At 39.1% G+C, this 13,177-nt stretch overlaps 1 protein-coding gene across 2 annotated transcripts in view; it reads right to left on the bottom strand.

Annotated features, from left to right (window-relative positions):
* Positions 1-8,910: 8,910 nt before the first annotated feature.
* Positions 8,911-13,177, bottom strand: part of VLDLR (very low density lipoprotein receptor) — a 34,703-nt gene continuing 30,436 nt past the window's right edge. Inside the window, exons 16-19 of one of the 2 annotated variants that reach the window (XM_032214696.1) lie at positions 12,733-12,810; positions 11,536-11,616; positions 10,600-10,769; positions 8,911-9,501 (exon numbers count right to left, since the gene is read on the bottom strand). In XM_032214696.1, coding sequence (XP_032070587.1) covers positions 9,466-9,501; positions 10,600-10,769; positions 11,536-11,616; positions 12,733-12,810 — 365 coding nt within the window. In that variant the 3' untranslated portion in view covers positions 8,911-9,465. The remainder of the gene's footprint in view (positions 9,502-10,599; positions 10,770-11,535; positions 11,617-12,732; positions 12,811-13,177) is intronic. The other variant, XM_032214697.1, reaches the window with a different exon arrangement.

The raw sequence follows: 13,177 nt of genomic DNA on the forward strand, positions 1-13,177 counted from the left end.
AGGGGGGCATTTGCCCAGGTTCGCCTGGTGCACCAGTTGCACCCCTACCTGAACCGGGAGGCTCTCACAACAGTCACTCGTGCCCTTGTGACCTCTAGGCTGGAGTACTGCAATGTGCTCTACATGGGGCTGCCCTTGAACAGTATTCGGCGACTTCAGCTGGTCCAGAATGCGGCCGCGCGAGCGATAGTGGGTGCACCGCGTTTCACCCACGTAACACCTATCCTCCGCGAGCTGCACTGGCTGCCTGTTGGTTTCCGGGTGCGCTTCAAGGTGCTGGTTGTCACCTATAAAGCCCTTCATGGTATTGGATCTGGGTACTTGAGAGACCGCCTACTGCCAATTACCTCCACTAAACCGATAAGATCGCATAGATTAGGCCTCCTCCGAATTCCATCAGCCAGCCAATGTCGGCTGGCAACTACCCGGAGGAGAGCCTTCTCGTTGGCTGCTCCGACCCTCTGGAACGAACTCCCCGTGGAGATTCGTACCCTCACCACCCTTCAGACCTTCCGCACCGCCCTTAAAATCTGGCTGTCCCAGCAGGCCTGGGGCTAAAGACCCTAACCCCGCCCGAATGGTATTACTGTTGTGCTTTCTTTTTAATAATGTATTGTCTTATGTCTATAATTTGTTTGTCATCCCCTCCCTCCTGAATTGTGAGCCGCCCTGAGTCCCCTCAGGGAGAAGGGCGGCATACAAATAAACTAATTCAATTCAATTCAATTCAATTCAATTCGTATTTATGATGGTTTCAGTGTCCTGGGGTCATATAATCACCTTTTGACAAAGTAAAATGGGGAAACCAGATTCACTTATGTTACTAACTTATCAGCTACAGTTATTCACTTAAGAACTGTGGCAAGAAAGGTGATATAGTGACCAAAGTTATAATGGCATTGAAAAAAGTGACTGATGATGATTTTTCACACTTAACAATGATTTTCACACTTAGCGACCGTTGCAGAATCCTCATGGTCACGTGATCAAAATTTTGATGTTTGGCAACAGTTACAATTTATATTTGTAAATTGTAGTTAAGTTGAAATAAAAAAAATATTACAATACTATTTTTGCGTTGTATGAAAATTTTTGTTGCTCCATATAAAAATTTTAACCAAGCCCCCCCCCCCCCCTCCGGTCAAAGGTGTCCCTCTTTACCAATCTGAAAATCTGGTCACCTTAATTTAAGCATATCTCCATGTATGCTGGTAGTATCTCTCTATCTCGCTCTCTCTCTCTCTCTCTCTCTCTCTCTCTCTCTCTCTCTCTCTCCGATTTATCTATCTATCCTTTTTATATTATCATCTACCATCATTTGTTTACCATCTATCATTGTCTCTTTGTCTGTCTGTCTCTCTATCATCTATCAAACAATTAAGCATCAATATGTATATAAAATTAACAACTGTTAGGTGAGAGAGCATTTTAGGGTGCGGTGTGTGTGTGTCAGCAAAAGGCAATGATGTAGTTTGGTCCTTCTACAGATGCAATAGGATTTAGTAAAAAGGCAGGGAGGCAACTTGTGCCAAATTTTCTTTACCCTGCAATCCCAAGCAAGTTGTTCACTCCTTTAATCCTCCACTTCTCTGGAAAAGATTTCTTAGAGAAATGGATGAGTCACTCTTAATGGTAGAGTACATCTACTTGCTTGAAATACTTGAAAATGTCTTGCTTCTTTGTCCAGGGGAGGCTGACGGAAAAATAAGCAGCATTTGATAAAATATTGAACAGCTTCATATCGTATCACAGGGCTGCACACTCATCATGGCCTAGATAAATCTGAGAATGCAAATGTGCCACAAATATGCAGCTTAAGGGTTAATTAAACCTTTAGTCCATCTAGACTGGTTCTTTTTACTGGAAATGCTGTTCCCTCACCCACGCTATTCAACTGCTGGATGAAATTTCTTGAATTAGGGTTTAGATAAAGAACCTTTAATATTTCAGCTGGCCAGTTAACTAGTTGTTGGTGTTCTCTGAGCTCTGTGGGTTTTTTTTATAGGCATTTCATTACCAAAGTAGGCAAACTAAATCTGTGGAGGACTGAATTTATCATTTCAACTAGGAAACTGTGAACATCCTAGAAGCAAGCCAAGTCCAAGAACGTCAAAGACGGCACTCAGACAAATTGGCCATCAATAGGCACATAGAGATAAACATCTACATACCACTCAAAAGAGATAATCAAAAAGCCCAAGAGCAAACAAAAAGACCAAAACCCATCCTCACCAGCAATGAACAGAGACCAACACTTAATAAGAAATCAAGTCAACAAATATCCCAACGAAGAAACTACCAATGCAGACTAACAAACAGTAAACAACTGCCTAATCAAGGAACCACCAAGATACACTCCACCAATACTGGCAACTAGTATATAAAAATAAGAGCAAACCCCACTACCTTTTAACATTGATGTTGTTACCAAGTTTGTTAATGAAATGTCTGCAAGGAAACATTCAAACTCAAGAGTTCAACCATGAGATGCAAATATTCTCTTCTATCAAAGTCTCTAAGTGATATGCCCACAAGGAAATACATTGAAATGTTTTATTCCAAAAATTTGACTTAATTTAATTGAAATAATAATAGTGATCAGTGTATTATCTTGATTCATGTAACCTATTCCTGCTGAGCTCAGGCCTTAAATTAGCCCTAAATATATTAATGCAATTATGATGCAATCTATAGCTGTATAGTAGTCATGCCTAATATTATGTTAAGTTCCTAATTGAATGAATGATAAATTGCACTCTAATTATACTGTCAAGAGCATGTCTGTTGATTATTAAAACAGTGGCTTCAAACAACACTTAACATAATACAGTATTACCCTGTAAAGCATTTTCAATGATTTCTTTATAATGGTTATTTACAAATGTCATTTATCAAAGGTCCCGTACATGTCTAATTAATAGCTTCCTGCTTAAAGATTTTGTCTCTTTATTGTTTCCTGTTAAGTCCAACTGGGATATTATCATTACATCATCCTTAAGCAGTTTTCATTGCCATAAAGAATTTAATTACTTTTTAACTTCCCTGTCTTTTTGTGTTGTAACAAAATAGTAGCTTTTTGCTGTAAAGAGAATATAGAGAAAAGCAGTAACTAAGCCGTTCAATATTTTTATTATTGATTTTCTTTCTCAGGAAGAAACGACGGAGGAAGGGTAATGAAAAATCAGTAAAGGAGCGCTACTGATGAAAAAGGAGTGAATATGACAAAAGGAAGCTTTTAACTAATTAAATAAAAATATTCCTTCAGTCGGCCTTTAAAAACACCAACAGATTCTGATGCCAAAATTAATTTTTCAATAGGGAACATAAAAACAAATCAGGTTTGAAGCAGAATCAAAAATTATTTAACATTCTCCATGAATTATGTTGGAGTCTCCAATAAAAAAGCATACTTTTTCTCATGCAGGCATATCTAATATTACAGCTTTCAAACAATAAACCCACACAGGTGGATCCATATAATTATGAGCTATATATGTTGCAGAAATCTAGAACTCTTTGCTCTCTCTAATGTGGTTTAGATTTTCACAACCTGGTTCTGACAGCCCTAGGTTCAAAATGAGGTTGAAATGCTCATGCCGTGTTTCTTTTTTCTTTTTTCAGATTAAAAAAGAGAAAGAAAGAAAGAAAGAAAGAAAGGACAGAAACAAGAAAGAAAGAAAAAGAAAGAAGAGAAAAAATGAAAGAAAAAAGGAAGGAGGCAGGGAAGGAGGCAGGGATGGAGGTAGAGAGGAAGGAAGGTAGGTAGGTACCGTGTTTCCCCAAAAATAAGACAGGGTCTTATTTTCTTTTGACCCCCGAAATAAGCCCTTGACCTTATTTTCGGGGAGGTCTGATTATTTTTGAGGTGCAGGAGGCGGCAAGCATGGTCACCTCATGCCTGCTACTGTGTTGCAATATTTTCAGGGAGGGCTTATTTTAGCGCATGTGCTCAAAAGCCCGATTGGGCTTATTACCTGGGAAGGTCTTATTTTTGGGGAAACAGGGTAGATTTTAAAAAAAATATTCAAATGTTCAATGCAACATTCCCTCAGAACATTTCCAAGAGCATCCCTAAACATTTTATTTAATTGGAAGCCTGAGAATAAACAGAAGAGACTTTACAGCAGCAGATCATACCAAAGTCTGAATTTATAAATAGAAGTGGGGGGGGGGGTAGATATGGCAATAAAAAACTGCTTTTTTGTCAGTGTTAATCACAATAAACCAAGTTGCTATTTCTACATTTAGCTCCATATTAACTGCAGTGTTTTAAAAATTGAGAGTGAGTGAACAGAAGAGACCCCTGTGGAAGGGGAGGAGGTTATACAGAAATCAACTAGATTCATTAAAATGCTTTTCTGACTACCTTTGCGCACTTTAAAATGCTCCCTTTTAGAGCACACTTGTAGTTATATATTGAAAGAAAGAATGTTAGATTGTGCAGCATACAGGTACAAAGTAGAATTCTCAACAATGGAGTCGTAAAATCAATGTGAAAAGAATGCATGGTTTTTAACCCCAATAATCGTTTCATTGGAATTCTCAATAAAAACTGCACTGATATAATAGTGCCTTCCTGACCTTCCTTTGCATCACTACTTTGCCAAAATGGTCTTAGCCCCAAACTAACAAAAATGACGTACTTTAGGTATTTTGGGACACACTGCTGACTGATAGTACTAGTGACAATAATAAACAGATGGTGAGAAAGATGAAAATCCATTTATCCTGCTGCATCACACAGAAACATTGTGGCTTTACGTTAATGTTAAGTCAATGATCTGTCTCCCAGTTTTTTAATCTCATGCTAAATCCAAAATAATCTTAAATTCAGGCGGGTGTGTTTTACTCTCTCTAGTGGCCTTTGCTTTAATCTAGGTACCCCTGCCTGTGGCTGGAGGGTGTGAAACTTAGGAGGGTACAGAGCTGAACAAACATCTGTCGAATCTCCAGTGTTGGTTCTGTACCCTTCAAGCTCATTTTCCTTTGGAACGACCAATGAAACTATCCACCTAGAACATGCCATCTGGATCATTTTGTGGTGAGAAATGAATTTGCTGTAAGCGTCTGTTCACCCAGGGAGAAGGAGATGAATGCTACCCTCTACTAGGTATCTTGCCCACTGTTCCTATTTATTCAACTTAGACTTGACGCAGCTAATAGCAAGCAATAAAGCTTAGACAGTTAAGATCCGATTAAACCCAGTCCAAACAATCGTTGATTTAAACTAAAAACCCGGTTAAAGAGGAAGGTCTGGGCTCTTTGTTCATGAAAAGGAGAGAATGAGACTTGAGCACAACTCCAGAGGGAGCACATTCCATAACTCTTATTTGTAAGGCTAGCAAATATATCCCCCCCTCTCCCAACTCACACACCCTATCACAGTTGTTGACTGCTTTGCAGGGGTGCCTCATATGTTTGCAGGGGTCCCATCTGATTGCAGGGAGTTGCTTCTACACTGTTCTCAGAAACAGGGGATTGTGAGTTTTAGTCATCCTGCAGCTTTTGGGGTTGGCTCAAAGATGTATATTTTCTAAATCTGGTAGAACTTTTGTACACTTGTTTTGAAGAATATAAATTTGATGGAATTTATTGATAAAAAGACTTCAATCCTGTTTAAGGTAAATAATACGATTCGTAAGGCCAAAGAATTTCAGTCTAATGCTTGAATTTAGAATACTTCCACTATTTTTTTTTTAACTTGAGACAACTGATGCAGAGTTAGACCTGGTGAATTCTTGGATGTGAGACTGTAGGCTAGATTGGGAGTTGAAATAAAATTGGGAAAGAAGCAAAATACTACTATGGTTGCCAAAGTCGGGACAGTCAAAGGAGTTAAATGGGATTTGAAGGCATCTTTGCTTTTATATATCTTGCCATTACTGCTTATGCTTTCAACAAGTCAAACACTAGTATGAAGTGATTGAAAGCTAACACCACGGTATTCTTATTTCCTGACAGACTAAGAAATTGTCACCTAATGCCAGGCTATGAATACATGGCAAGAGAGAGTTTTGAAGGTTAAGAGTCTTTGTGTTTACCAACCATCCTGAAAATATACACATGTAACAGGATATTCCTTTTTTTGTGTCTAAACAGCAAGTTTTAAAAACCCTTACTAATACGAGGCTTTGTTGACTCAAAATATATTTCTTATACTTAGGCAAATACGACAATAGCTTTTCTGTAGGTTTAGCTGAATGAATGCTTCATTCACAAAGGAATTAGCAGGGGCCCCTGGTTTTTAAAAGCCAAAAGGAAATCGATGCACTGCATCAAAGAATCCTTGAGAATGACTCATGTTCTCGATGCTCCTTTTTTTTTTTCATTCAGCTGTAGCCACTTAATATTTGAACTCAGCCAAGGAGGAAAAACACAAGTGGAAAAAAAAAACAGGGAAGATTCATCTGCAGTCATTCACCTGTCTTATGTTCTTAGAATTAGCTTCTGAGTCACAAATCTATCTCCAAGCTGGCTGTTTTTGAGGTTATCCATGAGGGGTATCCAACTTTGGCAACTTTATGACTTGTGGACTTCAAGTTCCAGAATTCCCCAGCCAGCTTTGCTCCACAAGTCCTCAAGTTTTAAAGTCCACAAGTCTTAAAGTTGCCAAGGCAGGACATCCCTGGATTACATGCTGGGGAGCATGGCCTGACATGCCACATGTACTTGTGTTAATGGCACACCACACTGAGGAAGAGAATTCAAGCTAGAGGAGAAAGACAAGCAGAGCGCATCTAATTTGCAATCCTGGAACGTCTTGTTCTCTCTAAACACTTTTCTGGTATTTTGTAGAGTAAATCCTGAATTGACTGACTCACCTTTCAATTACAGACCTAAAACAAATACCACTTTTCATTGGAATTGAAACACTGCAATTCACCAAGGCAGGCTTCACAACAGAATGGCATTTTCTATATATGCATACTATTTTGAGAATAACTACTTAATACTTTTGTGAACAAGATATGCATGTTATCTAAGTAACAATTAATGGAAGGTTAATTATCTATTATTTGGCTCGAAAGTCACCCAATTATTTAAGAAAAATATTCAATATAAATAAATCAATTTAATTGAAAAAGATTCATTATAATCGAAGAATTCCACAGGTGTAATATTTTCCAGTATCAGTTTTATAAAAGAAAAATGCTCAATTAAACCAAAAGTTGGTAAGAAACTGGGAGCCCAGGGCAGAGGCTTCCAATCTGAATTCCAAGCCACACGTTTTTGGAGTTGAAGTCCACAAGTCTTGAAAGTTGCCATGGTTAGACACTCCTGGGTTACATGCTGGGGAAGGATAGCCTGACTAAAGGTAGAAATCCTTTATAATTTTTGCCAAATTATAAATTTTAATGTCGCTGAAAACATTAAATGACTGGAAAAAATGAGATTGCCCATTTTAAATTTTAATTAAATGTGAAAGGAAATCAATTTTTTTTCTTCTGGGTTAGATTTGAGATTGCTGCTCTACAGCATACCATTAAAGATGAAGAAAAAAGCCCTGGGGAAAATAGATATGGAGGTCTGGTTTAGATTATGTGGGTACCAGCAATTGAATCAGAAAAAAGTCCCTTCCAACTCTGTTAATCTGAATCCAGAAAAGCAAAGCAAACTTTTCAATTATCTCCCTATGGGCTTCTTGGATGGGCCTGCTGCTAAATGTTTTTCTGCAGCACCCCTTGAGCAATTCCCATTCTGATGCCCATCAGATGCAGTTTCCATCAATGGTCAGCATGAAACTGTTAGGATCCTTAGTGCTCTCTGAGCCTGGTTGTATTCTTTCAGACATTTCATTACCCGATTAGGTAACATCAGTGCTAGGTGACTGTTAGTCAGAATGGCTGAAGATCTAGAAGGCATCAAGTCTGAAAAAATTATTGCTTTGTCAACGCCTTTTCACTACCCACTCATACTTAAACCAATTTATATAAGCATCTGCTTATATGCACGAACAATGTCCGAGGATTAACCCCATATTAATTTGTCTAAAGAATATTTACACAACACCAGGGAACAATAACGAGTTTTCTATCTCTTTTCTACTATCAAGTATCTTATCTTTTCACCTGTTTGGAGCAAGATAAATGTGTTTACACTGCAGTGTTTTATTGCAGGAGTTGTTTGCTCAGTTATGCTCTTTGTAACTTTGTGTAAAAATATTAACTGAGTTCAAGCACTCAATGTTCAGTATGTTTGTTTGTTTGCCTGCCTTCTGGAAGCATTGTAAGTTTTCTGTTGAGGTTTTTCACAAGACAAAATGCTGTGAGTGATTTTTTTTGTGTTAACCTGTCAAAAAGGTTAGCAGGCAGATAACATGTACACTAAAAATCTCTGCATCCTCCAAATAGCAGAACATCTTTATATTTGAAGTCAAATGCAACAGTGGGCAATCCCTTAAAAATAATGATGAGATTACTGAAGTTAAGATTTCAAGCACCTTTTCTTATTACTATGGTACCTTACTATCCATTGTTAATTGGTTCTGGTAGATGCAAAAAAAACAAGTACCAAATTATTCCCATATGGAATAATGTAATGAGTCACAAGGCAGCAGACAAAATGACAAGTTCTAGCTTGTGCATTGAGCACCAAACAAATGATGAGTACCGGGACATAATTTTTGTGTCAAAATGTGTTGAATACCAATTTGGATGTGTTTCAAACCAATTGAGTACCATCCTACAGGGTACCAGTGTATATAAGGTTTGGTGACTGATTAGTGATATGGAGACCATTTCTTTAAGAAGTTAGATATGATACTTAAAAGTCGGGTATAGATATATCAGAGTCCGTTATGGGAATGGAGTTTAATTTTGCCTTGCTGCTTAGATCAGCTCAACTGAAGTTCCACCCATGTACCAAGCGATCTTAAGAAGAATGAGTCAAGTCATAATACAGAGTTTTGCCTCTTTCATTTCAGTGTTGAAATTTACAGTGATATCTGATACAGAGCAGTTGTCCTCTGCACACCCCTGTAGGTGGTTCAGGGAGGACAAATTCACAATTCATACAAAAGTTAGTTTACAAATTTTTGGCAATTAATCTTGAGTAACCCGTTTTATCCTATTGCCATTTTCCAAACATTGAAAAAAATTATACAATAATTTACATTGAAATGTTATTCCAAGGTGCTTAATAAACTATCTCCTCCCCGGATGATTTACAATTGGGCCTGTACAATTATTTACAGCTAGTACTTCTGAAGCACTTACTATAATATGGCTTCTCGGAAGGTGCTTTATACATAGCCAGTGGTGGGAATACTTAAGTTTATTCAAGGGTTACAGGTAAGTAAGAACCATTGAAAGTTGATAGTGAACACAGATCTTTATAACTTTGTATGAAAGTGGTGTTTGTTTGTTTTTTGTGAACTTGTTCCACCTGTGCCTTCATTCATCAAGGATCTCTTCAGCCACTCTCTGGCTACCATGCAAAAGTGTAGAATGCAAGTGTAGACTAGATTCATGATAAATCATCCTCTGTGCTTACAACTGATATCTGTAGAGAAAAGGAAAGTTATATTCAAAATGAATGCACCTGTGTTTCAGGCAGGTAAGGTTTAGGGATCAGCTGTTTATTGCTGAGGGTAAACTGAAACCTCCAAGCTTTCCATTACATTTCAGTAATGTGCATCCCTTCATTTGAAGACAAAAGCACCTAAAAACTGCTTTCTAAATGCAACTTGGTTAACAAATTGACCAGACCACCCAGTGCTGCAACATATTCACAGGAAAAAAAACATTCCCTATCCAAAACTGCACGGTCTGCTCACTTTCTTCCAAATGTGAAATGTGGCCCATACCACTGGGAATCTCTCCTCCACTCAACACCTGCAGACTATAGGAACACAAGCTTGTCTGTGCCATCAGTTCTCATTGACACACACACCTCCCCCCCCATATATCCTTTTAACCAAGGAGTAACTGCTGAAGCTCTGATAGTTTTACATCAACTGCTATTGTTAAGCTTTAAACATGTAAATTCTAATATGTTGATTAAGTGCCCTAAAGCCTTCAATTGAAAAGCAGAGAGAGCTGAGGTGGCGCAGTGGTTAGAGTGCAGAACTGCAGGCTACTTCAGCTGACTGCAGTTCGGCTGTTCAAATTTCACCGGCTCAAGGTTGACTCAGCCTTCCATCCTTCCGAGGTGGGTAAAATGAGGACCCGGATTGTTGTTGGGGGCAATATGCGGACTCTGTAAACCACTTAGAGAGGGCTGAAAGCCCTACGAAGCGGTATATAAGTCTAACTGCTATTGCTATTGCTAGTTCTTGGCAGAAACTGGTCGGGATTTTGAAACTTATTGACTGATTATAGGCTCATTGTTGATTCTTAGTGACCACCATAGATAGATCTTCTCCATGACAATCTACCCCAAGTGTCAGGACCTATTTGAGATTTGGCTTAATCTTTAAAAATCCATATCCTGGAATAAATACAGACTACAACAGTTGTTGGGATCCCTAATCAGATGCCATAAGAATTGTGAAAAGCTTTTCATGATTTTCCAAAAATCATTCTTTATATTTTGGGTACCAAGTAGAATCGCCTGTTTTACCTCTATCAGTGACTTGATAGAAAATAGTAGTTCACTTACTGCTGGATACGTGTGCCCAACTGTGCTGCTGTGTCTTCCAATATCTATAGAGATATCTTCCTCTGTGGTTTTCAGATACACTGGGTTGTCAAAGTTCATGCTTTTCATATTCTTCTGTTGCCAGTTGCGCCACATGAAGTAGCCTCCTGCTGCTGCTGTTACTAACAGTACTATGAGAAATTGTGAGATTTTAAAAACTCAGCTGGAGTGCCTATTTGGTTTTAAGTAGGACTTAAAGACTAAGACTTCATTGCTTGTATTATGCCTTTTCCTCAAGAATCTCATGATGGTCTCCCCTTCTATTTTGTTTCTTCAGAATAATCATGCGAGGCAAGTTAGGCTGAGAAAGGGAGATGAGGGGGAAGACTACCCATTGGGCATTACTACCAAGTCAGGATCTAGATGTGGTTTCTTCCAACGTTATTTGGGCAGGGATGGGCTTCAAAATTTTTAGCAAGGGTTCTCTGCCCAGTTGCTGGGTGGGTGAGGCCATGGTGGGTGTGGCCCAGTCAGCCGCCTGCACCATGGCGGGGGCATTTTTGCCCTCCCCAGGCTCCGGAGGCACTCTGAACTTCCAGTAGGCCCATATTTCTCTCTCCCTGAGCCTCTGCGCGAGCCTAGCACTTACCTGCGTCCCGAACAGGCCATATGGGTACTCCTGGGAGGGGTGGGCGGGGCCAGCCTGGAGTGGGATTTGGGGGTTCTTCAAATTGCACAGAATCTTAGCTAAAGGTTCTCCCAAACCCTTGCAAACCCCCAGCAACCCACCCCTGTTTTTCAGTCTTCTGACCACTATGCCCTTCCTGTTACCTCTATATATTGCTTTTTTCAAAAAGAATTTTATATCCCAAAGGAAAACATGGTGGAGGTGGAAAAAAAAACCCTATGCTGAAAATGTTCTTTTCTCCTGATTTCAGGGCACTGCCTCATACTTACAGATAGGAAGAATAGCCCATGCTGCTGACGTACTTCTGGAGGAAGCCAGTTCTTCTGATACTGGACTGCTCTGATTTTGACCTAAGGAAAGAAAACAATTACAATAAATTTACAATGTACGACTTACAGTACAATACATTTATCATTAAGGATAGTCTGATCAAGTTTGTTATCTAAAACACTGCCCAGTAAAGAAACTACATATATCAAGAAATGGCCTTGATTTATATCAGCTCAGTTCACAATCACTTCATTATCTGTTCAAAAATATTTCATCACTCTTCTGACATGACCATCTTCCTTGCTATAACAACAACAGATTGGAGCAACAGAGATGGACGGACATTGCGGGACAGCTAAGCTCCACCCAATGAGCATCCACAAATACTGTTAAAAAGAACTGAAATCCCAGACAATATGAAATTGGATGTTCTAGTCTCAGCAGTAAGTAATGAGCCTCTGACATGACTGAAGGATCATCTTATGTTTGCACCCTGAGATTATTTTTAGATCCAGCCTTGTTTTTGGATTATCAGAACTTGGAGTGCCCACATAGCTATTGTATGACTCACAGAATCATAGCAGCTCTACCTGAACTGTGTGCAGGTAATTCAGCAGCTGCATTGCTCATTTGTTTCAGAGCTCAAGTTGGGTTTTGCTTTTAAATCTGAAGGACGAAATACTTAGGACCATAAAGCTGCTCAACTCCTTGCAAAGATCTAGCCAAGCATTGCTCTGCATCCCATGGCTGAAGGAAGTCTAACTAGATGTGACTTTGCTTCCAAGGTATTAAAACTTCCTACTGAAATTGGTCTGCTTTAGTTAAAAAAACTGTTGATTCTTACTCGGGGCCTTTTTCTGCAGGAGTCAAACTTATTTTTTGCCCTCCTGCTTTTTGTTCCTCTTGGATTGCTAAAATGGTTTCTTTTAACTAGTTGCTTTGAATGTTTTACCTAGGCAGTGAAGAACGCTGCAAACAAGGCTTAAGGTACAACTTTACCAGAAGTTTCACTAGGTATTCTTTAAGAACTTAAATGGTTTGCCAAATCAAGCCAAGTCACTCTAGCTCCACATTCTTCGAAATAATCCCAGCAAGACTAACAGCTGTTCATTCCTGCTTACGCAGTCAAAGCTTTGGCTTAATTTATCCTGTTTTACCACCAACTCTTTTGAGCTGCCTTGGATCAGGACCAATACCTCCAGAAAGTGGTCCAGGTGGTTTGTCTGTTCTGCTGCTCTCTTTTGTCTCAGTGAAAGCCACAGCAGTTCCTGTACCTGAAATTACAGATCAGTAATTTTGAAGCTCTGCATTGGCTTTTTTTTTTCATTTTTCTCCCCATTTTTGGGGTGGATGTGGAATACCCACAGCAGATGAGTATGGTCATGCAGGCTTAGTTAATCTGGCCCTGAAAGGTGTTAGATTTATTGTGCTATGAAGATGCAGCCAACAGGCAAGGATATCATTATGGTCAGATATCATAATGCTAGGAATCACTTCTTTAGCCAGTTCGTGTAAGCAGAATCATCGCGGAAAACAAAGCAAATATTGCAGTTTCAATTCAACAGAATGAAAAGATCTACTCAATCAAGTTTGTTTGAATCAAGCTGCAAATCTATCACCACCAGCACACAAGTGTCCTTT

The sequence above is a fragment of the Thamnophis elegans genome, chromosome 3 (assembly GCF_009769535.1).
Source record: "Thamnophis elegans isolate rThaEle1 chromosome 3, rThaEle1.pri, whole genome shotgun sequence".
Taxonomy (NCBI): Eukaryota; Metazoa; Chordata; class Lepidosauria; order Squamata; family Colubridae; genus Thamnophis; species Thamnophis elegans.